Below are 24328 nucleotides of genomic sequence, written 5' to 3'. Positions count from 1 at the left end.
GTGTTCGAGGCCAGGCTGGATGGGGCCTTGGCCAACCTGATCCAGTGGGTGGCATCCCTGCCTATGACAGGGGGGTTGGAGTTGGATGGTCTTTGAGGTCCCTTCCAACCCAAGCCATTCTATGATTCTATGAATTCGGGTGGCTGTTGTTTCACATTAGTAGAGTAAATTTAGTGAAGCCTTAGGCCATGGCATGAGCTCTGCATCACCTGGTATGTAGTGCTGGCTGAGCACCAGTGAGTGGCATTGTGTGGGGGCCTGGGTGGCACTGATGGGGAAGGGGGGACGTGCTGACCAGAGCCTGCAAGATAGCAGAAGCCACCTTGCCTTGGGAGGTAACAGAAGCCATCCTGTCCTGCAATAAAGAACCACCAATCTGAAGGAACAAAACGTATCTATATATTCAGAACTGAGTATAGCGGACAAAATGAAGGTTGTATGGGTATAAGAAGCCAGAGAAAGTGTTGGGTGGGGTCCTTGCAAGGTTTCTTGCTGCTTTAACTAAGAGTTGACTCTGGGTGAATCTCGGACGGCTGGGGAGACCCATTTGGCTAGTTGGAAACAACAGGATTCCTTCACAGCGGTGTCATTCTGCAGCCAGCTGGTGTTGCTGGTGCCTCCTCCCCCTGCAGGAAGGCAAGGCACCAGCCCTGCTCGGACACACCAGAGGAACCAGGCACACTCTTGTTGTGAGCCCTGAATGGGTTTTGCTCTTTCTGTTCTTCTGCTCTTCCCCAGCCGGCTCCGTCCACCTCTAAAACTTTGCCCGGATGGCTGGCAGTGCTTGATGGCTGCAACAGAGGGACAACGTTGCTCTCACCTGCTGGCTCAGGCCCCTCCTGCCCTAGGCCTGCCCCACCCCTCACACCCATGGTCCCATTTGTTCCCACACCCTTGAGGTTAGAAGCCCTAAGAATTCACTTGGAGTTGTAGAGAGGTACCTGGAGCCAGGGGTAAGACAGGGACATACCCAGGCCAGGAGAAATTGCAGGATGCTGCATGCAGCCCCTGAGCTGTGCCAGGGATGGGGTCCTTGGCCCAACGCTGTCTCGCTGCCACTGAACCAGGACATGGCAGGAGCTGTGCACACTTACCACTGCAGTGAGGTCTTCACTGGTATATGCTTTGGCTCCTTTCCCCACACCTCCCTCCTCTCCTGGAGCTCTCTGTCATACTCCCTTCTTATGGTGTAGGATGGAGGAGGGGACCAGTAGGATTTCTGGAGAGAGAGAGAGGCTTATCAAGCAGCGGGCAAATGAGTGTGCCCAGAAGCACCAGCCCAGTGGGGGACTGCATCAGGGACACTGCAGATGTGCCGGGGGATTTTGGAGAATCACCGCTGCAAATCCCCATGGAGGTGCCAAGGTCAGAGCAGGGGCTCGCTGCGCTTCCCAAGTGGCACAGCTGAGACACCGCAGTTACCTGCTGGGGACCTCATTTTATTTTGTATAAACTTCTTACCAGGTTATCGTCGTTTTCTCTTTTCTCCGTTTTGGCTATTTTAGCAATCTCCAGCTTCCATGCAGCACGTGCTCTCTGTTATACAATGAGGGAAAGAAAAAAAAGGAGAGTATTTTGGCTCGAGGGGCCAGCAAAGGAATGATCCCTGCACAGCACAGCACAGGAGGCACCTGGGGATCACACAACCTTTCTCCGGACACTAAGCCTAGTCTGCTCTTCCAAGCACAAGAGCATTGAAGGCATCATCTTTCAAGCACTGAAGCCAAAGGAACAAATTTCTTTCTTTTTATATCAGGGTGGCTGGTGAAGTCCAGAGGCTTCGGTCACAAATCAGACTTAAAAACCTTACTGTACTACGAGGGAAAAACCAGTACATCACGCCTGTAGCAGAACAGGTGAGCACGAAGAGCTGCCCTGCGCCCAGCTCTCCCCTGCAGGCAGCAGCCCGGGGCTGGGATAGCCCTTGCCTGGGAGAGCTCCTGCTCCAGTGCCAGGGCTGGCAGCCTTGGCGGAGCCTCCCCAGGTTCAAGGCAGGAAGGAGAGGGCTGTTTTTGTCTGCTAGTTGACGAATTGTCCACTGAGTCTGGTATTGACCGATTCTCTCTCCTGGACAGGAGCAGAGGAGACTCAGAGACAGCAGCGAGTTGCCCCCCGGGTTTTGGGGAAACAACTCGGCAGCCCTGCCAGGGGAGAGAAATGCCAGTCCTCCGCGTGGCTGAGGTCACTGTGCGTACCTGGGCGTGCAGCGCTGCCATCCTGGCCTTCCAGGCCTGCAGTTCTGCCCGCTCAGCCCTTTCTTGCTCTTCCTTCTGCTTCAGCAGGGCTGCCCGCAGACTTTGTTCCTCTTGCTGCATGCACAGGTAGCAGACCTCCTGGGGGGCGACAGACACACAACAGACAGAGTTAATCTCAGGGCTGGGGGGCTCCTGTGCCTCGTACTGAGCACCCCGCTCCTAATGCCCTGCTCTGAACAAGGCACAACAGGGAGCGTCTTCTTCCTTCCCACGGACACCTAACTGCTCCCCTTTGGTCCTAAGACCTTCTAGCAAGACGAAACTTCGCTCAGTGCAACTTGTACCCACTGCCCCTTGTCTTCTCCATGTTCGCCCTTGTGAAAGGAGAGCTTCTGTTGGCTTTGTAGCCACCCTTTAAATACTGGAATACTGTGATGAGGTCCTCCCAAGCCTTCACTTTTCAAGGGTGAAAAGACCCAGGTTCCTCAGTCTCTCCTCGCAGGGCAGATTCTCCAGCCCTTTGATCATCTCCGTGACCCTCCTTTGGACTCCCTCCAGTCTTTTGGGCACGACCATAAGCACTTCTCCACTCCTCAATGCAACGCAGAAGTGACATGGGGCAAGACCACGTACCTGTCCTGCTCTCTGATGGCCTTTGCAGGCAGGGATTTCAGTTTTCCTCCTGACGCGGTGCGTCATTTTGCTCTTGCCCTCCTTGGAATAGTCCCTCTCAATGTCTGGTAGCACACTAAAAATACAAAGTGGGTAGTGTTGGGACTCCACCAAATATACTTGCGTCTACTTTGCAAGCCCGTGCCTCTGCAGCAGAAGGTGGTTGTTGAGCAGAGCTGGGTAGCCAATGCCTTGTGTTCTCAAAGACAGAGAAAGAGGTGCTCAGGACTAAGCCCTCTCTGAGTGGGACAAAGAGAAAGACAGCATCATCTGAGATGATGGTCTCGTGCAAAGGCCCCAGCTGACAGTGACTTGGAAGACTGTCGGGTGGTCACGCTGCTGTTCTTAGGGTTGCAGGGACAGTGTGAAAGGAGACAGGGACGTAGGGAGAAAAGCAGCACTGCCAGTTATCTCCTGCAGGAAAACTTCCATGCCCTTTTGCCCAGCAGTGTAGCTGACACAAACATCTCCCTGCCACCAGGACCAGGGCACACCGGTGCCCGCTGCATCTCTCCAAAGCTCTCACCTCTCAGGGGGCTTGTCTCCTGCAGCTTGCTCTCCCCGTCCGTCCTCTGGTTTCAGCACAGGAAGTGTCACCGGGGAAAGCCTCCTCTGGGGCAGCAGGGGCTTCTTGGGAGGACGCCCTTGAAGTGAGACACGAGAAAGGCCTTCAGACCTTCAGGCCAAAGCCACGTCCTTGGGGCAGCTCAGACCAGAGGCGCATGCCGAGCTGCTGGGTGCCGTTGGGATGCTTTCTGTGGCAGCAACCCCAATGGCCCTGGAGTCACATTTCGTTGTGGGGTGGAGGCCCCTGAGAACCCTTTATGTCATCCAACTCTGCAGGTCCAGAGAGCAACTCTCACCCCTGGGTTCTCTTTGTCCAGTATTCTTTTCCCTAGGACACCTCCTGAGGAGCAGGGCCTGCCAGGGAGTGCTGGAGACCTCACAGAGACTTGGTGGGGCAGATGGCATCAGGCATGGGGAGGAGATTCCCGCCTGCCTGCACTGCTCCCTGGGACACGTTTGCTCCTAGGGGCACGGTCTGCGCAGGGCCCTGTTTGTGAGCAGCCCGGGAGCAGCTCCACCAGGAGGGAGCGAGTCACCAGCTCCCAAGCTGAAATGGTTTTTGAGCACCCGCCGGGAGACTTCTGACAGTCTTCCCAACACATCCTTCCTCATCAGATGAAAGCGCACTGAATCTCTAGGATACGCCCCCCACCTCGACCTTCCCTCAAGGCAGAAGGTATCTGCAGTGAGGACGGACAGCCCGCCTTCCTTTCTCCCCCCAGCACAAGCCCACCCCTCACGCAGAGCTTGGCGAGTCACGCTAGGGCACGGGGCGCAGCGGGGACGTCCCTCAGCAGAGCAACTGCAGCGTGGGGCATGGTGCTGGGCCAGGGTCCTCCTCCACTGTGAGCCCTGAAGATGGACCCTCTGGGGCAAACCCAGCCGTGTGAGAGACATTTTGCTGTCCCAGCAACCACACAGAGCCCTGGCTGCCTCTGCACACACTAAGGCACGAGGGAAGCCCACAAGCCTGTGCCGGGGCCCATCCGCTACCTCTCCTTCTTTCTCACCCTCCTTACCTATGCCTTCTTTTCCACGGGGGTGTTGGAGCAGCCCCGGAGTGGCAGATGGTGTTTGGCAGGGCTCAGACCTGGGAACAAGACAGGCACAAAGCTGAAGCTGACACGATGCGGGGGTCTCACCATGTCACGCCGTGCCGGGCTCTCCAGCAGGAAATGTGCACACGTCCAAAGAGCCCTCCCGAGCTGACGGAGGCGACACGGCCAACACAAACATCTCCCTGCCACCAGGACCAGGGCACACCGGTGCCCGCTGCGTCTCTCCAAAGCTCTCACCTCTCAGGGGGCTTGTCTCCTGCAGCTTGCTCTCCCCGTCCGTCCTCTGGTTTCAGCACAGGAAGTGTCACCGGGGAAAGCCTCCTTCGGGGCAGCAGGGGCTTCTTGGGAGGACGCCCTTGAAGCAAAACATGAGAAAGGCCTTCAGACCTTCAGGCCAAAGCCACGTCCTTGGGGCAGCTCAGACCAGAGGCGCATGCCGAGCTGCTGGGTGCCGTTGGGATGCTTTCTGTGGCAGCGACCCTGATGGAGTCGCATTTCCTAGGAGGCCCCTCGGTCCTGTGACAGTGCTCAAGTGAAAGAGCACTCGGCAAGCTCTGCTCGGGAATGGGGTGGCATGGGGAAGTGTCCTTCTGCAGAGGAGCCGCAACTTGGGGCAGTGGGCATGCTTTAGGTAGTCTGGGCTTGCATTACCTTCACTCTCTCTCTCCTTCGCCAGGTCTTCTGCCAAGACTTCCTGTTTTTCAGCCTCAAACTTTGTCTGCAGGCTGGCTAACAGTACGCTAAACTCATTGCTGGATAGACAGAAGGTGAAAAGGAATGAGGCTGACCCCCGTGTCTCACAGAACACTGCCGTACACCTACAGTCTGGCTGGCAAACACCAGCCCTTCTGAGATGTGCTAATAGCCTTTCAGAGCTAATAGAGATGGCATGTCCAAGAGAAATCTCTCGCTCCTGTGACTACCAGACCATCTCATTGCCCTTATCTGCTTGCCCAAGAGCCTCACCTGTCCGGAGTCTTCCTTCTACTGTCCTGTTGCCCTTTCTTGTCCTTCGCCGCTTTCAGGACGTTTCTTTTCAGTGGACGTTTCTTTTGGTGGTGGAGAGGCTTAGCCTGAGGGCTGCCTGCTGCTGGGAAAGAAGACACCTCTTCAGAACAGCGTCTTTGTGACCACATGGACAAGAGGAGGTGCAGACCTGCTCAGTCCTTACTCGGACAGTCCTTACTTTCTTTCTCACTGTCTCGCTCAGTGGAGGAAAGCTCTTCGGCTTTTCTGCCAGGGGGTAGCTTAATCTTAAACCTAGAAAGAAGAAGACATGAGCTGGAAGAAAGGGCTCCACCTCCCCTGAGCAGGCGGTGACAGTGATAGCTGGCGGTCACTACAGGGCCTCCAGATCACTAAAGCAGTGTGTCCAGACTATTTACCACCTTGGAGGGCTCTCACTGGGTGGCACAGACCAGAGCCCCTCGGCCTCCAGCAGTCCCTCCCTGCTGCAAGCTCTTGATGTGTGCAGAGCCAGCTCTGCCCCTTGTGCCATCAGGGGACCTGCTCAGCTGGGCTTGTCCCAGCGCAGAGCTCTGCAGGGCCCCACTGGACCCCAGAGCCGCCCTTCGGGCCACCAAGTCCCTCCTCCACTCTCTGTTGCTCCAAGAAGAAGAAGGCCTTTAGGAGACCTTTCCTTCACTGCAGTCTGAGGAAAGTCTGGGAAATGTCCCCAGCACGACTTGTACCAGGCCTTTGAGCAGCTGAACTACCCTTGAGAGGCCTCTCAGGTACAAGCCAGGAGAGAGGACACCTGAGAAGCTGCCTTTTCAAATGCTTTTTGCCACCGCCCCACCAAGAAAGGGAACGAGGAGATGAATCTCGATGGGAAAGGATGCCTGAATTGCTCTCCAGGTCCAATCCATGCTGGCAGTGCAGAGCACAATCCCTCCTCCATACTAAAGCAGGTGAGGACAGCCAGCGTCCAGAAGCAGAAAGCACGCGTGGAGGAAGCTGGCCGTCCTTCCATCACGGAGGGATTCCTGGCTGTCTGCAGGAGCAGGCAGCTCTGGCGACAGCCCTACCAAGGAGGAGCTGAGGAGCCAAGGGCTGCACAAGTGCATGTACTCACGCTGGAAGCACGCGGATCCCACCGGGACGCACGTGGAAAGGTTCGGGTTCTTTGCCTGATAGCACGCAAATCTTTGTCCATGGGTTCTGCCGAAAGGACAGAGATGTGGCAGATGAGGCCCGAGAAAGGGTCCCATTGCCCACAAAGGCAGCACGCCTTGCCACTGCTCAGCGTAGCTCCCTCAGGGAAGCCCTCCCCCTGCACCCCTTTTGCTGGCAGCACAAACAGAACTCGCCCTGCTCTTGTGCTCTGTCCCCAAGCTGCTGGGAGTGGGATCCCAGGCTAGGGAGGTGTCTGGCTTGAGCCTCAGAAAGAGCGCTGGAAAAAATGTTAAACTTACGGAGAGCAGACATTCTAAGACAGTTCCAGTCCCATCAATGGCGAGGAGAAACTGTGTGTGGTATCTCATTGTGAGGATCTTGTTTCGGCCCATCAGACAACCGATGCCCTTGAAAACAAGGTCGTAATCCTCCCCCAGTCCGGCACCCCAGCTGAAGAGTACCACGATGTCGTTCACACACTCCTTCACCAGCTTCTCGGGAATGGATGTCTTTTGTGACAATTGAGAATAGTCCAGGGGGACAACTTTGAGATCATCTAGAAAACAGCAAAAGAGGAACAGCGTCAGGTGGGCAGCGGCTCAGCAGCCCGACGGCGCCGCAAGGCTTAGCAAAGGCTTTGTGCCTTCAGCCTACCGGGGATGTCGCTGCTGGTGTAGCTGAGCCCCTGCGCCTGCGCGACCCTCTCCGACAGGTGAAACCTGGGCACAACCATGTCCCCGTTCACCTCGCTGCTGTGCTTCCGCTGTATGTAGAAAACGCCAAGCACATCTACGGCCACACCCTGCGGAGAGCAGAGAACAGGAGAAGTGCTTTTAGCAGGACAAATGGACTCGTCGGAGTGAGACGCTGGCATTCTGTGCTTCCTCCGCTCCGGAGGTGCAAGGAGGTGGGATGGGGCTCTTCAGAAAGAGTTGGAGAAGAGCCGCTGAGCAGAAGACGTGTTCTTTTCTCCTATCTCCTCTTCCCCCTTATAGCACAGAAGGAGAGTAAAAGCCAAACAAGCATCTTGGAGCCCTGTAAGGCCCGAGAGGTGCTGAGTGATCCCTGAGAAGTGTCCCAGGCTTCCTGCTGGGCCTCTGCCTTCCAGCAGTGAGGGCTGGGAGGTGCCAGGAAGGCTTGAAGCCTCTCTTCTACTGGAGCAAAATTCCCTTCTTGGCATCGGATGTCACAGCAGCAGCGCTGCCCCACCTCCATGCCCTTCAGGAGCATTTCAGAGAATTGGGTGGACGGCTGCATTTGATGGCAGCGGGGCTGCCAGGACTGCGGAAAGCATCCATGTGCCAGGAGGAATAGGAGGAACAGCTCACCTTTTTCAGTGCAAACTGCTGGAGCATGTACTGGGACACACCGTCCCAAATTCTTATGACATCTGAAAAGCAAGGGAGAGACACGTCAGGCTCTGGGCCAGCAAGCCCACCGCCATTCAGCGCCTGCCCAGGCACGGAGCTGGCACGCGCAGCGGTCGGCAGAGGTGTCAGCAGGAGCAAGTGTGCGCGAGGGCTGCAGGGCCGAGCTCTTGGCGGCCTTCAGGCTCTCAGCCTCAGGGTGAGCCCGAGAGAGGGCTGGGCTCAGCCAGGGGCAGCAGAAGGGACTTGGGCACTGGCATCCCACCAGCTGGCGTCTGCAAGGGGAAGCGGCCCCCCAGCTCCGGGCCCCTTCTGCCCGCCTGGAAAGACCAGAAGAGCCAGCGGGGAACAGCCAGAGGCTGTGGCTGGTTGCAAGGAAAGCCCAGATCGCCAACACATGCGTTTCAGGCGGTGTCTAGAAATGCAGGGAGGTCAGCCGGCCTTCAACAGGATCCCCTGCCCTTCCCTTCTCTGCCCTTCTCTCCCCTTCGCTTCTAATGCTGATTTCCAGAGCTGACCCTCTCCCTGGGGAAGTGTTACCACAGATTTCCTGCCACTGTCACCCCTCAGCCATACGGGACAACCACTTGGGGCCCCCTGAATTCCTCCCCAGCCCTCCCCGCCGCTGCAATTTTGGGTACTGATATCGCCCAATAACACTGGTGGCAGAGCTCCTGAAGGCCTTACCGTCCAGGCTGAGCACCCGCAGTGCGGGGAGCTTGACAAAGGGAAACTGCATCCTTGTGGTGGGGATGCCCAATAGGAAACTCCTTCTCCACTCTCCTCCTCTGCACTTCTGCGCAGTGTGGACAGTGCATATGGTGATATGGCAGCTGTCATTGTGACATAAAGGGTCCCGCTCTGACCTCAAGCATGACAGCACTGTGATGCTGTCACAGACCGTGTCAGAGATGGGGCAGAGCACGGCCCCACAGACAGGACCCCGGGCAGCCACATGGAGCCCTATGGGACAATCGGTCCCCGCTGCATCGCAGAGGGATGTTCTGCCCCTTCTGCTCTCAGGTACATTTGGGGTGTGTTTTTTTGTGTGCTTTAAAGTGGCAATTTGAAGCACTTGCGTTCCCGTGAAATCCGAATCCAAACAGTTACTCCTCCAGTTACTCACCAGCCTCGGGGAGAGATCCCTCCCTGCTGCGAGCTCTTGATGTGTGCAGAGCCAGCTCTGCCCCATGTGTCACCAGGGGACCTGCTCAGCCAGCTCGTCCCAGGGCAGAGCTCTGCAGGGCGCCTTTGGGCCACCCAGTCCCTCCTCCTGTCTCTGTTCCTGGGGAGGAAGTTGTAGAGCTCACTGAGGTCTGCCCTCAGTCTCCTCTTCTCCAGGCCGAACAGTCCAACTGACTTCAGCCGCTCTTCATATGTATACCCCTGGAGACCCTTTCCCATCTTTGTTGCCCTCCTTTGGACACTCTCTAATAGCTTTATACCTTTCTTTGGCACCCAGAACTGTACACAGTACTGGATGTGAGGCCGCACCAGCACAGAGTAGAGTGGGACAGTCACTTCACCAACTTGCAAGGTCTTTCTCGATGCACCCCAGGACCCAGTTGGCCCACCTGGCCACCAAGGCACTCTGCTGGCTCATGCTCAGCTCGCTATCAATCAAAACTCCCAAATCCCTCTCTGTGGAGCTGCTCTCCAGCTTCTCATCCCCCAGTCTGTATGTACAGCCAGGGTTGCCCCTTCCCAGGTGCAGAATCTGGCACTTGCTCTTGCTGAACTTCATACTTTGGTGATTGCCCAGCTCTCTAATTTGTCCAGATCTCTCTGCAAGGCCTCACCACCCTCGCTGGAGTCAACAGCTCCACCCAATTTTGTATCATCCATGAACTTACTCAAAAATCCTTCAAGTCCTACATCCAAATCATTTTCACAAACATTGAAGAGGATTGGTGCTAAAATGGAGCCCAGGGGAGCCCCACCAGTGACAGGTCACCAGCCTGATGTAACCCTATTTACAAGAACCCTCTGGGCCAAACCCATCAGCCAATTGTTCTCCCATCTTATTATGCTTTTATTCAACTGTATTCTGGTTGTTTTGTCCAGAAGGATACTGTGAGAGACAGTATTGAAAGCTTTACTGAAATCCAGAACAATTACATCGACTGACTTCCTTCGGTCAACTAGCCGGGTGATCTCGTTGTAGAAGGAAATTAAGTTGGTTAGACGTGACCTTCCCCTAGTGAACCCGTGTTGGCTCTGACCAAGGTCTGCATTGTCATTTAGGTGTTTTTCAGTAAATCCCAGAATAATCTCCATAATTTTGCCAGGCACTGAAGTGAGACTGACAGGCCTGTAATTGCCAGGATCTTCTTTCTTGCCCTTCTTGAAAATTGGGACCACATTTGCCAGCTTCCAGTCAACTGGGACCTCTCTGGATTCCCAAGGGGAAATACTAGGGCCCTGTGGCACCAACCTCCTTGGAGAAGGAGGCACCATGGCCTCTTGTGACCCATGGGAGCAAGATATCGCCTCACTCCTCTTCCATGTATGTAATAACCAGCAACAGATATGAAGCCTTGTCAGTGGACAAAAATAACGAGCAAGATTTGCAGGGATAAACCGCACAAGCAGCATACAACAAAGGCTGCAAAAGGAAGCGGTGAGTGCTGGTAGTGGATGGCCCTGCTGAGAGGCACTGAAGCACCCATCTGCCGACCTGGGACACAGTCGAGGGAAGTCTGCTGGTGGCCAGGAACCGCGATCCTGGGGTGTCACAGAGAGACTGCCACTACTAGTTAAAAGCCCATCCTGCTATCCCCTGCTTCTTTTCTGTGTGGGCACCAATGACACGTTAAAGCAAAACATGGGCAAGATCAAGCAGGACTTCAGAGCACAGAGGGCACAAGAGAGAGGGCCGGTGCCCAATGATCTCCATCTTGCCAGAGGTGCTGGCAGAAGTTGGCACATCGTGCAGATCAATGCCCAGTTTTGTGGCTGGTGCCACCACCAGAGCTTTGGCTTCTATGATCATGGATCCACCTTTGAGAATCCGGGTCTTTTAGGAGCTGATGAGCTTCACCTGACCAAGGGGGGAAAGAGTTTTCACCAACAAGCTGGCTAGACTTAGAAGGAGAGCTTCAAACTAGACAGAGCCAGGGAAGGGGATGGAGTTTTGAGTAACAGAGAAGAGGCAGGGGCTGCTAATGTATTAGGATCCAACAGTGAAACTCCTTTGAATTGCCTCAAAGGAATTAGGGCGTGCTCCTCTATAAAGGTGACATGGCTGATAGCCTGACTGAAGAGCCTCTGCAGCAATGCACGTAGCTTGGGTAACAAACAGGAGGTGTCAGAAGCCACTGCAGCTAGAAAGCTCTGATCTAATCGCTATTGCTGAAACTTGGTGGGATGAATCACAAAACTGGAGCGCTGCAATGCATGGCTATAAAATGTTCAGAAGGGACAGGCAAGGAAGGAGGGGCAGGCGGGTGCCCTGTACGTGAAGAAGTGGATTGACTGTACAGAGCTGGCTTTGGAAAGCGGCAATGGTCAGGTTGAGAGCTTGCGGGTAAAAATCAGAGGCCAAGCGAACAAAGGAAACCTCATGGTCAGTGTTTACGACAGGCTGCTTCATAAAGAGGAGCCTGCAGACGAGCGTTCTTACTTCAGCTACAGGAAGCATCACGCATGCAGACACTGATCTTGGTGTGGGACTTGAACCACCCTGACATCTGCCAGAAAAGTAGCACAGCAAGCTGCAAGCAGTCCAAGAGACTGCTGGAGTGCATGGACGTTAATTTCTTAACGCAGGTGATAGAGAGCCCAACCAGAGAAGAAGTGTTACTGGAGGTGCTGCTTACAAACACGGACGAATTGGAGAGGTCAGGATTGTTGGCAGCCTGGGCTGCAGTGACTCCGCCTGGTGGAATTCACGATCCTGCGAGATAAGGGCCAGGTGTAAAGTCAAGACCCTCAATTTTAGGAGAGTGAACTTCCAGTTTAAAGAATTAGCAGTTAGTACCCCCTGGAAAACTGCCCCCAGGAGCAGAATAGAGCCGGTAGGTCTTTACGAGCGTTTTTCTTAGAACACAAGAGCATTCAATTCCCACGTGTCAGGCAAAGAAGGCCAGGGATTTTGCCAAATCAGGCAAAGAAGGCAAGGGAGCAGCATGGCTGAATCAGGAACTCCTGGTCAAAGTAGAGTGCGAGAAGGAAACGCACAGGAACCAGGGATGTGTATCCTGGGAAGAATACAGGGACGCTGCCTGCGTGTGCAGGATGGGATCAGCAATGTTAAGGCAGAGCTGTGAGCTTGCCTTTCACCCTCCTCCTTGCTTCAGGGGTCCTGACCTCCACCTTCTCTCACGGCTCCACCATGACAGGGTGGAGTTCACATTCCCCACAATTCCCTTCACATTCCCCATAAGCCCCCAGCTTGCTGCTGAGCACAAGGCCCAGCAGAGCTCCTCTCCTCATTGGCTCCCTGTCATGTGCAGGAGAAGTGACCGCGGTGCTCCAGGAACCTGGACAGCCGGCATCCTGCTGTGCTGTCCCCCCAACAGACCCCAGGGTGGTTGAAGTCCCCCCACAAGGACCAGGCCTGCGTATGTGGGGTTGCACCTATCTGTCTGTAGAGGGCTTCATCTGCTTGTTCTTGTCAGGTGGCCTGTAGCAGAGTCCCACTACAATGTCACCTAGCCCTGTCCTCCCTTTAATTTTAAGCCATAAACTCTCGGCCAGCTCCTCATCCATCCTCAGGCAGAGCTCCATGTGCTCCAGCAGCTGTCACACAGAGGGCAGCACCTCTTCCTCATCTTCCCAGCCTGTTCCCAAACAGCCCGCATCCTTCCATTGCAATACTCCAGTCATGGGAACCATCCTGCCACGTCTCTGTGATCCCAGTATGATCGTGGCCCTGAAACTGTACGCACATCTCTAAGTCATCACATTCATTCCTCATACTACATGCATCAACGTACATGGACTTCAGGGACACACCCCAGCACACTGGGTTCCTAGAAAGGGTTTGGGGGATTTCTCCACAATGGTGCCTCGTAGGCATTTCCTTGCTAACTTGCAAGTGCTGGAGGACTCCATTTAATCCTCGTTGTTGATTTTGTGATCCCCCCCTAGCGCTTAACCCCAAGCCCTTTGCTCAGCAGCCCTGTCCATCAAACCCTCACAGTGCTGCTGGTTACTCCCTCCCACCTCATTCCTAGTTTAAAGCCTTCCTCATGAGGTTGGCCGTCCTGTGGATGAAAACATCCTTGCCCTGCTTAGTGAGGTTGATCCCATCTCTCCCAAGCAGACACTGATCCGCAAACAGGTCCCAGGCAACTTTCAGCAGCCCCTCCACATCCTGGATTGAAGGCCCTGGCAGGCAGCAAACCTCTCCAGTCTATGTCAGCCTGACAGGGGGGTGTCTCTGTCCCACCAGGACGGAGTCACTCCTTACGACGACTTCCTGTTTCTTCCTGGCCTTGCACAGTAAACCACACAAGTGGTTTAGGGTTGGACTCGTTGCTTGGAGGCACATTTGCCCCCTCTTCAGCATTGAGGGCAGTGAACCTACTTTGTCGTTTTGAATCTTTAAATGGGGCAGGAGACTTCCTCTGGTGCCAGAAGTCACCAGCTTAAGGCACAGTTACCAGATTAGAGGCTGTGACGTGGTGCTGCAACGTGGGGCTTGACTGGAGCTTGGTAAAGCCTGTCCAACGCCCTGGAGCACTCTGGAGGCAAGCAAGGCCCTGCTTGGAACAAAACAAGTGACAGAATGGCACACAGACCATAGTGACATCGTGCCCTCAAATTCCAGTGTCAATCTGTGATGCCTTCAACAGAGCATTATACACCAACAGTTAAAAAAAAAACTTGAAAAAGCAAACAGGAAACACATTTTGTAGAGAAAAGAATGCTCAGCTTAGCAGACAGGTGTGTAGGGCTTGGAAAAGTTTATTTCAGCAGTTGGTATGGAATTCCATGTCACACTGGCACCCAAACTGGAGTTTCTAACCGTAGTGTTATACAGGAGTCCCACCAGCCAGCGCCGGTGAGATTTAGTAAATGACTCCAGTACAAGGCATCCCACTATAAGGCATCAGGTAGCGCTGTTAAGACGTGCTTTGGGGACAGGCCATTCCTTAATGGTACTGCTTTATCCAAAGTAACTGCTTGTAATAAATATAAACATGATGATTTACACTCCCAAGTAGGACAGACCAAGACTACAGGGCTGACCTGTAACCAGGCCTAGGGCAGCAAGAGTTCTTTCTGATGTCACCAGTGTCAGCTTCCCGATCTTCAAATCTATAGGCAACATATACATAAAGCACAACAAGGCTGTTAAGGTTCCACACTAGCAGAGAACAAGTTAAGATTTAAATATGATTGTATTTTACATGATTAATTTTCTTTGGTTTTTAATTATCTTGCAAAAGCTGAAGCAAGTCTATATTCTGCACTCTCCCTGTATTGATGAGGTTAATTTTTCGCTCTGCAGCTTCCTACATTCTGTGTCCAAATTTGCTTCAGTTGATAAGTTTTGCTGGTAAATGCAAAGGCAGAGGGACAGCTTGTCAGGAAGCAAAAACAATGTAGATTTGTTTAAAGTGATTTGTTTAAGATGGGCTTTACTAGCCAAAGTAGTATATAAACAGGTGTTGCAAGCATAAAAGCTTATCGTAAGCATTAAATAGAACTGCCATTATCCAACCAGATCATTAATTAACCTAAGTCAGTATTCATAGCAATTAATAAGCTATTTGGGGAAAAAAATAGAAAGAGCGCAATCCTTATGATGCTTCCCATCATCCAGGCAATATACCAGGCATCATTTAATCCTCTCCACCGCAGAGTCTGAGCAGAACTTTCCTGTAGTCTCCTGAGCAATCTCCCTGGAAAGAAAAGAAAAAAAGGATCATGATTTGTTTTACAGCTCTATGAATGGCTGGATTCTTCCAGCACATACATTTCCCCCCCCCCCTTCTATTTTTTCAGGGTTTGTATCGTTTTTGACAATGAACATTCAGGAACAGTTTTGGTACATTATTCTAGTGTCTTCTTAATCTCAGCTGCTCTAAAATACCCAGTAGGTGTCAAGTAGCTGTCTCCTTTAAGCCACTTAGCAAATCCAGCTCTTTGTTTCTAACACCAAGAAGTTTACCTTAATGAAGGAGTAGAGAGATTTCCCATACATGGTCAGGAATTCCCTTCTGATATCCAGCATATCTATTTCAGAGCGGGACACCATCACTCGGATCAGCGTGTTGTCATCTGTTCCCAGGCCCTAAAAAGTAATCGAACCACATACAACTAACTACAAAATGTTTTGGATAAAACAGTGAGAGACACAAAGGTTTTATCGCTCAGTCTTCTGCAGAATCTGTTGATTATTAGATTGATTGATTAGATTGATTAGATTGATAATTAGAGCATTTTTGCATTAAAATTGTGCCCAGCTTTCTGCTGAGGAAGAATATTGCTTTGAGCTTCAGGAAAGTCTGAGCTCTTCCAGAAAAGCTCAGACCTATTTCCCCATTAACAGTAGAGGTTATCTAATGATTGCTATGATGCTACTGATTTGAGCGTGGAAATACAAGCCAAAAAAGAAACACATCAAAAAAAAAAAAAAAAAGCTCTTTACCTTCATGGATTTGTACAATCTTTCAGCAAAATACGCAGGTTTATTGCGCATGCACTTTACTGTAAGAGAGACAAGAACAAGAAATGAAGGTCAATAAAAACAGGAAGAGGAGGTTTTCCACACCTTTGCAGCACTTTCTTGGTGGAGGTGTTTGTTCTGTGAAGATACAATTAAAGGCTGACAAACAGCAGGTGCAATGCAGAGACATCACAGAATGGTTTGGGTTGGAAGGGACATCCACAGACAGCGACCTGCTGTGAGCTGACGTCTCTGTGCCTAGTGCACAGCTGTATATTCTTTAATGCTTCAATACCTCCTGACAGCAAATGTCAGCTGCCAAAGCATCACTTGGCCAAGTAAACTACTTGATAAAGCACAACACTTTCTCACCTGATTGTATCTGTAAAGCATAAAAAAAAAACAACAAACAAATCACGTCTGCCTCCTGTAGCTATGTAAAGCAGTCAAAGCAAGATGCAACATCTCTAATTATGTAATTACTTTGCAGACAAAGTTTAAAAGCAGGGCACTCACCCACAGCTAGCAAAGCGTCTTCGAGGTCTCCTGACATCTCAGATTGAATGCTGTCTGTTATGTCCTTATTAGCAATCCCTCTGTATACATCAAAAACTAGGAGGAAGAATCCATGATAAAAAGTCAGAGAAATTCCTTGCGGCATGAAGCATGCAAACCACAAAGGATCACTTTGCAAGATCAAGCACCTCATATTCTGCCTGATCACTGTTTCATTACTGCAGCATTGTAAGCTAAATCAGGGCTGTCACACAGAAATAATTCATTTTAATTATTAACTGTGTTGCTAATTGACCCACCATAGCTGCTAGCATTTTCAAGACCTGCTAGTTAATTATGGCAGTTTAAAAGCTTAGCTTCTTTCCTCTCTGCCCCAATGGGAGTCAGACTTTATTATCTCCAATTTAAAAGCTGGAGCAGCAGCAAGTTGTACCTATGTTTTTTCTCAAGCCCCTTTTAGTCTCAGGAGGGAACAAAACAGCCTGAAAGAAATGGATACAACTGGGCTCTCTCCAGGACACCTGCTGTCTCAGAGGAGTTCGCAGTTACTGGACACATATGAAGCACCTACAAAAGCATCATGCTCATACAAGGAAGGAAAAAAAAATATTCCAGGACACTGTGGAGGGTCCTACCTCTTAGCAGGTGACACCTGTTCCGTGTACAGAGGATGGACATAAATTGCACCTCATCTGTTCCCCACTTCTTCTCCCCCGCTTCATACAGGCACTTAAAGACAATGTGAATAGACAAAATAAGGCTAATGGGGAAGACCGGGTGTGCATAAGATGAGATTTTTACTTCCTTGGTGCTTGAGCACTGCTGGCCTGTGGCCTGTCTAGATCACAGATGTTTTGCAACAAGTACTGATGAAGCACAGCAACTCTCAACTGAATTGTCATCTCCTCTGCCAAACACCCAGCCTGTTTAGGGATCTCTCATCAGAGCCTCACAAAGAAGGCTTGAACCATTACCCCCATATCACAGCCTCAGTCACAGAACAGCAAAGAGGCTTCTCTAAGGGTCAAAACTGAGAACAGAGACCAGGTCTCCGCCTAGGGTGCTGCTGTCTAGCACAGCTTCAGGTTCATTCTCTTGCCTTGAATAAAAAAGAGAGGTCTTGGAAAAGCAGGGATTCACCATGCATCACGTAGACATGAACAGACTGTTCTTGCAAGGAAGAAGATTACTACACACCTGAGCATCTTGGTGAGCAAGGGCATCATTCACATACATCCCCTCATCTCTGTTTCCCTGCAGACATACAAGGACAAAAGACTCAGTTCACCACAACAACTACTGGAAGCAATTCCCTATTCAAAAGAAAAGTTACTGTAGGAACATAATGGAGTCCTTAAAAGTAAACAGTAGCTTACAACTACAGTGAAATACAGCTCAGACGTTATTGTGCTTCTGAGATGAGCAGCAATCCGCTTTACCTGGGCCATTTTAAAAAGAGCCCATTGCATGAATGCATGCACAGACTCCTCTCCCTGCAGAAGCTGGGTTTGAAAAGCAGGCAAGGTGACACACGAGGTGAAAAGTGAAATAAAAGCCATCACCACTGAACAGAGAGGCATGCCTATCAGCCACAGTAAGATTCACCCCCATTTCCCCTAGACTGGGCTTACTGTTGCAAGGGACACGAGGACTCTGCGAAACATGGAAGACGTGTCAGAAACAATGTCCTCCTCGAGGGAAGAGCCATATTCTGGAAGGAGCACACACACGGATGGCATCTGTTAGTAACAGGTCCACCTGGATGCTGTCCTCAACATTTGCCAGTCATAAGCTACGTAAGTACAGAACTGTGCTCAGGGTTCATCATTACAGCTCTCCAGCCATCATAATTAGTGCTACAGCCCCAAATTAGGAAAAACACACAATATACAACTAGCAATAGATCCATACATCCATAACGTCCCACCCCATTTTATCTACACTAATTGAATTTTCAGTGAAGTTCTAGCTCCTGAGGCTGTTAGCAGTCTTGCGGTTGAGATCAGTTTCCTTCAGAGGTTCTCTCTGGACAAACGGTAATAGCTGGTCTGGCCAATTTGTCACACTTAAAGGCTAGCGGACCCCTCTCCTTCCTCTCTGTGTGCGTATGCTTGCACACAAGACTGACTTTTAGGCAGTGTGACAAGGGCTGGCAGTGTGCACTACTTACGAAGCCTGTAGTTCTCATTAATGCGCCGAATCTCTTCATTTGTGCGAGAAGCCAGAATTTCGATCAGGCAACCTTCATCTGTTCCGGCACCCTAGGGGATTGCCAAGACAAGATCCAAGATGATACCGAAAACTGCTTCTGATGTGCAACCAGGATTCTTCATATAATAGTTAATAATTAATTAAGAAATTAATTAATCCATATCATACTAACTTGACCAGAACTTAAGCAATACAAAAGGAAGATTTCCACACCTTCATAGCTCTCTTCAGTTCCAGCACATCGTACATGGTGGTAGGAGTCATCATCCCGATGATCACCCTTTCAAAATTCCCACTCAGCTCAGACTTCAAGTCATCAATCAAATCCTGGAGGGCCAAAAGAGGAGAAAGGAGTTGGGAGAAGGTACAGCCTTTGAGAACAGGAGGAACTAACGCATTCGCCACTTTTCTTCAGGCTCCAACCCTCCTTGCATGAACAGTTGCTCTGAAGTGAACACAAACAGAATAAACTTGGCCGGGGAATGGCTCCGCTAACCGTACTGTTACGGAGACTTGATTGTTTTTCACTTTTCACCCAAGCGACGTAACCTAAAAGTTGTCCCCATCTCCCAGTTAAAACCACAGTCACTAATCTCTGCAGACTACCTACCCTGCCGATAGTGCTTTTATAGGTGATCAGAACTTGCTGACGCTGTGAAACGTTTAGTTTGGTCAGGATGTCGATGATGGCATCTTCATCCGTGCCTGAAAGAAACAAACGAAAGCTAGCCTGCCTGCTTGCACGAGCACCAGAAGTGTCCCCTGGCCTTGTGCCATCTTCTGTCCCTTACGCAGCCTGCTCCTCTAGCACTGGGACTAGATCGGTGTACAGACGTGCCTCAACCCGGCCAGCGGCATGGCAGTACCATACTGCAGGAGAGAAAAGAGACTGCCTAAGGATGTTCTTGTGGCCAGACTTGGATTTCAAGTTGGGTTCAAATCTCAGCACGACCAAATCATTCGATTCCTCTCAGTGCTCTCATATCACACCAGAAAAATCAGCGTAGCACCTCAGACCAGGTACAGGGTCCCCAGTCTGTGGGATTACCATCATAAAATACCTACGAGCAGCTTGGAGACAACACTGAGAGAGACCACACACAAATTCACAAATAAACAGGCAGGCTACCAGCAAGGAAACATTAAAAAATCACCCTTCAGCACACACTGTGGTCATCAGTGCTGTCCCCACTCTGCCATTACCTTCCATCCCTTTGCACTCCTGACTTTATCTCCACCGACCAGACTGACTCCGTGTATTTAAGAGCACAGAGGGTGCCAGGATCCACACCACCAGAGGAGGCTGCATTTCAGGGGGACAGGACGCCTCTTTTCATTTTCAAAGAGTTTTGGGGTGGGCGGTGCAGTGGGGCAATGCAAACAGCTAGACTTCCCCTCTAACAAACCACCAGGCCAAACGTTCTCAGTGCCGGGGAAAAAAAGGTTTAACCATGGAGGGAGATCAACTTACCAAATCCCTTCATAGCCTTCCTTAGTGCCTGTGCTTCCTGCTCAGCACTGAAACTTGAGACCCCCTTGATTGTTGCCTAAAGCCACAGGAAAGGAGTTATCAAAGGCAGACTTACAGTGATGCATGCATACAGTAGAGTTGAAAAAAAAAAAAAAAGGACATAAAAGATGCAAATATAGCAATAGCAAGTAAACTCCACCCACACAAGTGATTTTATATCAGGCTCCCATCCCACCCAAAAGAGAAACAGTCTGTTCTAGAGGGACTTCCCAGGCACATAAGAAATAAGCCACAAGGATGGAACTACACAGAGAAGGTATCTCCGTATTGCTGCCTGCGTCGTATCTGGTTTGCAATTAAACAAAGGCTGGACACCTGGCATCTCTGTTCAAACCCTCCAGGGGTCTGAACATTGGCAGCATTTTTCCATGTAAATAGTAAAATAATCTGTTCCCATCGAAGGGGACGGAGCCGGGCTCCTTCCAGCGGTGCCCAGTGCCAGGCCCAGCGGCGCTGGGCACAAACTGGAGCCCGGGAGGCTCCCCGTGAGCAGCACGAAGCGCGGCCGTGCCGGGCGGGTGCCGGAGCCCTGGCACAGGTCCCCAGGGAGGTGCCGGAGCCTCCTCCTCGGAGCCTTCGCACCCGGCTGGACGTGGTGCAGGGCTCTGGGTGGCCCTGCTGGAGCCGGGTGGCACCAGAGGGGCCCGGAGGTGCCCCCAGCCCCCACCGTTCTGTGATTTTGTAATGCCCAGGACGTGCAGTGTTTTGCTCAAAATGGTGATTTACAGACAGGTTCCTCCTGCCCGGTGCCATCTCTGTGGGATGACCCCGTCTCCTCCAGGTGTCTGTTTCCACGAAGAGCCAACAGCAAAGCAGCGCTGAACATTCACGTAGGCCAGGCTTTTGAGAACAAGGCATTGGAATAACTACTGTACAGATGGCAACCCTGCAGGTTGAACCAGGAAAGAAGAGTATGCCCAGAGAGTTTACCCAAATACTTGCCCTGTGAATTAATATCTGATTGGGTTTTCCATTAACTCTCAAAGAGGAAAAGCCCATACGTGTGGATCATTGACCTCTAGCATGAGGAAACAGGGAAGTGATAAACTCACCCCCCAATAAAAAGACAGTGTTCTTCCTGCTCCATCTACACTCCCCACATTTATCTGATCTGAGCGAACGCCTGGCACATCATGGTACAGAAAACAAGCACACTCACCATGGCTCTAGCTTTTGGACAATCTGTTATTGTACAAGTCCCTCGGCAGCTCGACAACTGCAATAACAAAAAGAGGGAGTGTCAGTTTTCTAGCAAATAATTAATACCACCCTTGCCACCCATACCACCCTTGCCGGTTAATGGCCCTGGTTAAGTAATTGGGACTGTAAAGTATGATTATAATCAAATAATTTCTCTGAGGTCTTCACCGAACGCCCGCAGCCACGACGGCAGCCCTGGGGTGCCTGCTTTGTAACGCCCGAACAAAGGCCGGCGTGCAGCAGGACGGGGCTGGGGCATTGCTCCACAGAGGGAGCCTCTGCCTGAGAGAGGGATGTGGTGCACCACTCTAGAAGAAGTTTCTATGGCTAGTGTGATAGCCTGGTTGAGGCTACAAGGAGAAACAGCGATGCTGCCCTGGGAGCAAAGAGACTCAGCTCCCGTCCCCTTCAAAACTCGGGGCTGCGACCTCGCCAGGGGACAGCGTGGAGGTGGGTGCAGGTACGGACGTGTGCAGCCCTACCAGCACGCACAGATATTCCCTGGAAGGCAAAGACAGCCCTGGGGTGCAGGTAAGGATGCCACGGATAAGCTCACTTGAGGACTGGGACAGAAGCATTTTCCCTCTTCCTTAGAATCTGCTGCATTCAACAGCTCACTTTGCTGCAACGTGTAATTCCTTGTAGCACCGCGGTTTTAACTATTAAACCTCACCAAAAATCCCCCAAAAAATGCTTATTTGCCACCTCCCCAGACTTTATTTCTCCTGCTCATGCTTTTGTTTTCGTGTGCAGAGCCTGTCCCTGCACACAAACATCCCTAAGGTCTTTCCTGCACCCCACACCCACAGGCTGGGTGTCCAGCACGAGGACCGGGTCCATCTCCCCGCACCTCGAGTTCAGCACGGCCTGAGCTGCTCTCCTTGCACTGAAGCCCTGCAGCAGCAGCGACGCCACGGCTGTCAGATCGCTTCCTGGTCCTGCCCACGGTGCTTCGGAGCTGCTATCAGCGAGCCCAGATCCTTGTGCAAGAGCAGCCGAGCCTGTGCTCGCGCTGCACATGACTCTTACAAATCTGGAACACCATCGGGGTGTTGCTGTCCAGGCAAGTTAGCTCAGCACGACATTGGCCACTTACGTGTTACACACAGGCACTCTTCCGCGCTCTCCTGTTTTTCTGTGCATTATTACAACACCTGCAGTCAGGCAGCACACGGAAAATTGAGCTTGTTTTCCCTTTCGTGTGATTATAGATATCAGCGGACACATTATGACCTAGACCGCAGGAAAATCTCTTACAGAAATATAAAGGCAGCTTTCTATTTCTTTTTTTAATTTGCTTTACCCAGAACCTAAATAATGGCTTAGAATTTCCCAGAGGCTTTTCCAACAGGTTTACCATTCAGTTGGTTTGCACACAGAAGCAGAACAAGCTGGTTTAACAAGTAGATTTGATGGCAAAAGAAATGTCAATAAACAAGGAAAAGAGGAAGAGAGGCAGAAGAGTTTTGAGTGAAATACGATGGCAGAAAGAAAGCCAAACCGAAGGAAATGATACATGCGCTGGATTCAGGGCAAATGTCCCTGCGATGGGAAACTACAGCAGCAATAAAACAGAAATGTCACACTGAATAGTGACTGTGTTAAAGATTCCGATTTCTTCATCCAGATTAAACATCCCTGTGAATAAAAAGAGCAGAGCACTGCAAAAGGCAGCGGTGCTAACCCTGCTGTGCAAGCTGGAAACGCTTTTTTGTTCCAGCGTGTTTGTGTATGTGGTGCCGTAAGGAAAAAGGCACTGAGGTTACGGGGGAAGAGCTCAGCAGTTTTTTGGCAACGGTCCCTGCCCCTGAACACCTTCCGCAGGCAGCAGTGCCCCCATCAGCAGCTCAGGCCGGGGCACTGGAAGGATAAAGCTCCCCTGTGCGCTCCCTTTGCTAGTGCAGGGAAGGAAGGAACTGCTCGGTCAGATTTGTCACTGCTCTGCCGCTTACCACAACCCCTCGCCCACAGCTCGAATGGCAAAAAACAGCTTCAGGGCTGGAGGAACACTTAACTCTGTGTGCTGAAGAATTCAATTACGCACGCATAAAGCCAGCTAGCAAGGCACCAAGGTGCCCCGGCCAACCCCGTCCCAATCGTGTCTGCTCCAAACTGGACCGAAGGGCTGGGCTTGCTGACACACCACGCCTGGTGCCCTGCCTTGGAACGGGCTCAAGGCACGGCGGCCAGGTGGCAGAACGCATCCCCTCCCTTATTCCAAGCTCTGCCACAGCCGAGCCTTTTTCATGGCAGGCTTTATCAGCGAAGCACGGAATTTCTCGGTCTGCGCCGATGCCCTTTAAAAGCAGAATCCAACGCGAACGTCGTTTCTCAGAGAACAGCCGAAACTTGGGCGTCTTCTGGCCGATTCCAACACCCGGCCGTGTTTCCCTGACCGCGCGCTGAGCGCCCACAGCTCCGCAGGACGTAACCCCAAGCCTTTTACCCCAGCCTGGAGCACAGGGACGCTGCCAGCCCTGCACCCAGGGCCTGGGGTGGAAAACCCCAGGGCACCCAGCGGGCTCGTCCCTTCGCTGGGGGGCACCTCCGGCTTCTCCCGGCGCCAGACCAGCCAGCCTGCTCCCCCCTAGCCCTGTGCTGCCCCCCAGGGATACCCGGGGACCCCCAGGGCTGCCCGGGGACCCCAGCGAGCGGCAGCGCCCCGAATCCCCTCCGCGCCCCCCAAACCCCTCCGCAGCGCCCAGCGGGGAGGGCCCGCGGCCGCCACAGGGCACAGCGGGGCTCGGAAGCCACACGGGGGGCACCGGCCCCGTGCCCCCTTCCCGTGACCGGGCCCCCCCCCACCCCCGGCCCGTGCCCTCCGGGGCTGTCCCCGCAGGCCCGGTCCCAGCGCTTCGGCCCGGCCCGGGGCCGCCCCAGGCCCGCGGAGCCGCCCGGGGGAACCGGAGGGGGGGAGAGGGGGCCGCAGGGGGCCCGGCACTCACCGGCAGTCCCGGGGGAGCCTGGGCGGCGGCGGGGCACGGCTCGGCACGGCTCGGCACGGCCGGGGCAGGGCTCGGCACGGCCCCCGCCCCGCCGCGGGGAGGGACTGCCGGGGCCGAGCCGCTTCTCCCGGCTGAGCCCGGCCCCCGGAGCCCTGCTTGGGGCCTCGCGGGGCGGGCAGCGCCCGGTTTCCCCCATTCCCCCGCCCCCGCCTAATTTTTTCCAGCACCCCCCGCAAAGGGCTTTTATTTATTTATTCATTTTTCTCCGGGGGGGGGTGATGGGGGAGCTGTGGGGCGGCTGTGCGGCCCGCGGGGACCGGGGGCGCTCGGTGC

General features: G+C 52.5%; 2 protein-coding genes and 1 long non-coding RNA gene across 8 annotated transcripts; 1 reads left to right on the top strand and 2 right to left on the bottom strand.

Moving 5' to 3' along the window:
• On the bottom strand, positions 1-10969 carry LOC106049719 (coiled-coil domain-containing protein 81-like). 4 transcript variants are annotated; one of them, XM_048054177.2, is made up of 16 exons: positions 8662-10968; positions 7936-7997; positions 7262-7409; positions 6907-7163; positions 6567-6652; positions 5679-5752; positions 5459-5600; positions 5144-5244; positions 4730-4847; positions 4454-4524; positions 3394-3511; positions 2829-2943; positions 2196-2333; positions 1462-1536; positions 1095-1219; positions 1-791 (listed from the first exon to the last, which is right to left on the bottom strand). In XM_048054177.2, exons 1-16 carry the CDS (start codon positions 9164-9166, stop codon positions 755-757), a joined length of 2172 nt encoding a protein of 723 aa, XP_047910134.2. In that variant the 5' UTR covers positions 9167-10968; the 3' UTR covers positions 1-754. The 4 variants fall into 4 exon arrangements, with proteins under 4 accessions (XP_047910134.2, XP_047910135.2, XP_013057584.3 ...); XM_048054178.2 differs by having other exon boundaries at positions 5459-5582; positions 8662-10967; XM_013202130.3 differs by having other exon boundaries at positions 5459-5579; positions 8662-10967.
• On the top strand, positions 8854-15568 carry LOC136786982 (uncharacterized). Its single transcript, XR_010826643.1, has 3 exons — positions 8854-8997; positions 15169-15315; positions 15350-15568. It is a non-coding gene; the product is annotated as an uncharacterized lncRNA (long non-coding RNA).
• On the bottom strand, positions 13867-24153 carry ANXA4 (annexin A4). Of its 3 annotated transcripts, none has more exons than XM_048054181.2 (13): positions 23996-24153; positions 21010-21066; positions 19791-19866; positions 18930-19024; positions 18533-18646; positions 18279-18369; positions 17740-17819; positions 17306-17362; positions 16744-16837; positions 16109-16204; positions 15575-15633; positions 15095-15217; positions 13867-14825 (listed from the first exon to the last, which is right to left on the bottom strand). In XM_048054181.2, exons 2-13 carry the CDS (start codon positions 21010-21012, stop codon positions 14766-14768), a joined length of 948 nt encoding a protein of 315 aa, XP_047910138.1. In that variant the 5' UTR covers positions 21013-21066; positions 23996-24153; the 3' UTR covers positions 13867-14765. The 3 variants fall into 3 exon arrangements, with proteins under 3 accessions (XP_047910138.1, XP_047910140.1, XP_047910139.1); XM_048054183.2 differs by lacking the exon at positions 23996-24153 and adding an exon at positions 22147-22169; XM_048054182.2 differs by lacking the exon at positions 23996-24153 and adding an exon at positions 21901-22108.
• Between the last annotated feature and the right edge of the window lie 175 nt (positions 24154-24328).

Source organism: Anser cygnoides, chromosome 26 (genome assembly GCF_040182565.1).
Source record: "Anser cygnoides isolate HZ-2024a breed goose chromosome 26, Taihu_goose_T2T_genome, whole genome shotgun sequence".
Taxonomy (NCBI): Eukaryota; Metazoa; Chordata; class Aves; order Anseriformes; family Anatidae; genus Anser; species Anser cygnoides.
Note: the sequence above shows the minus strand (reverse complement) of the source record. Positions and strands in the feature narration are given on the sequence as shown.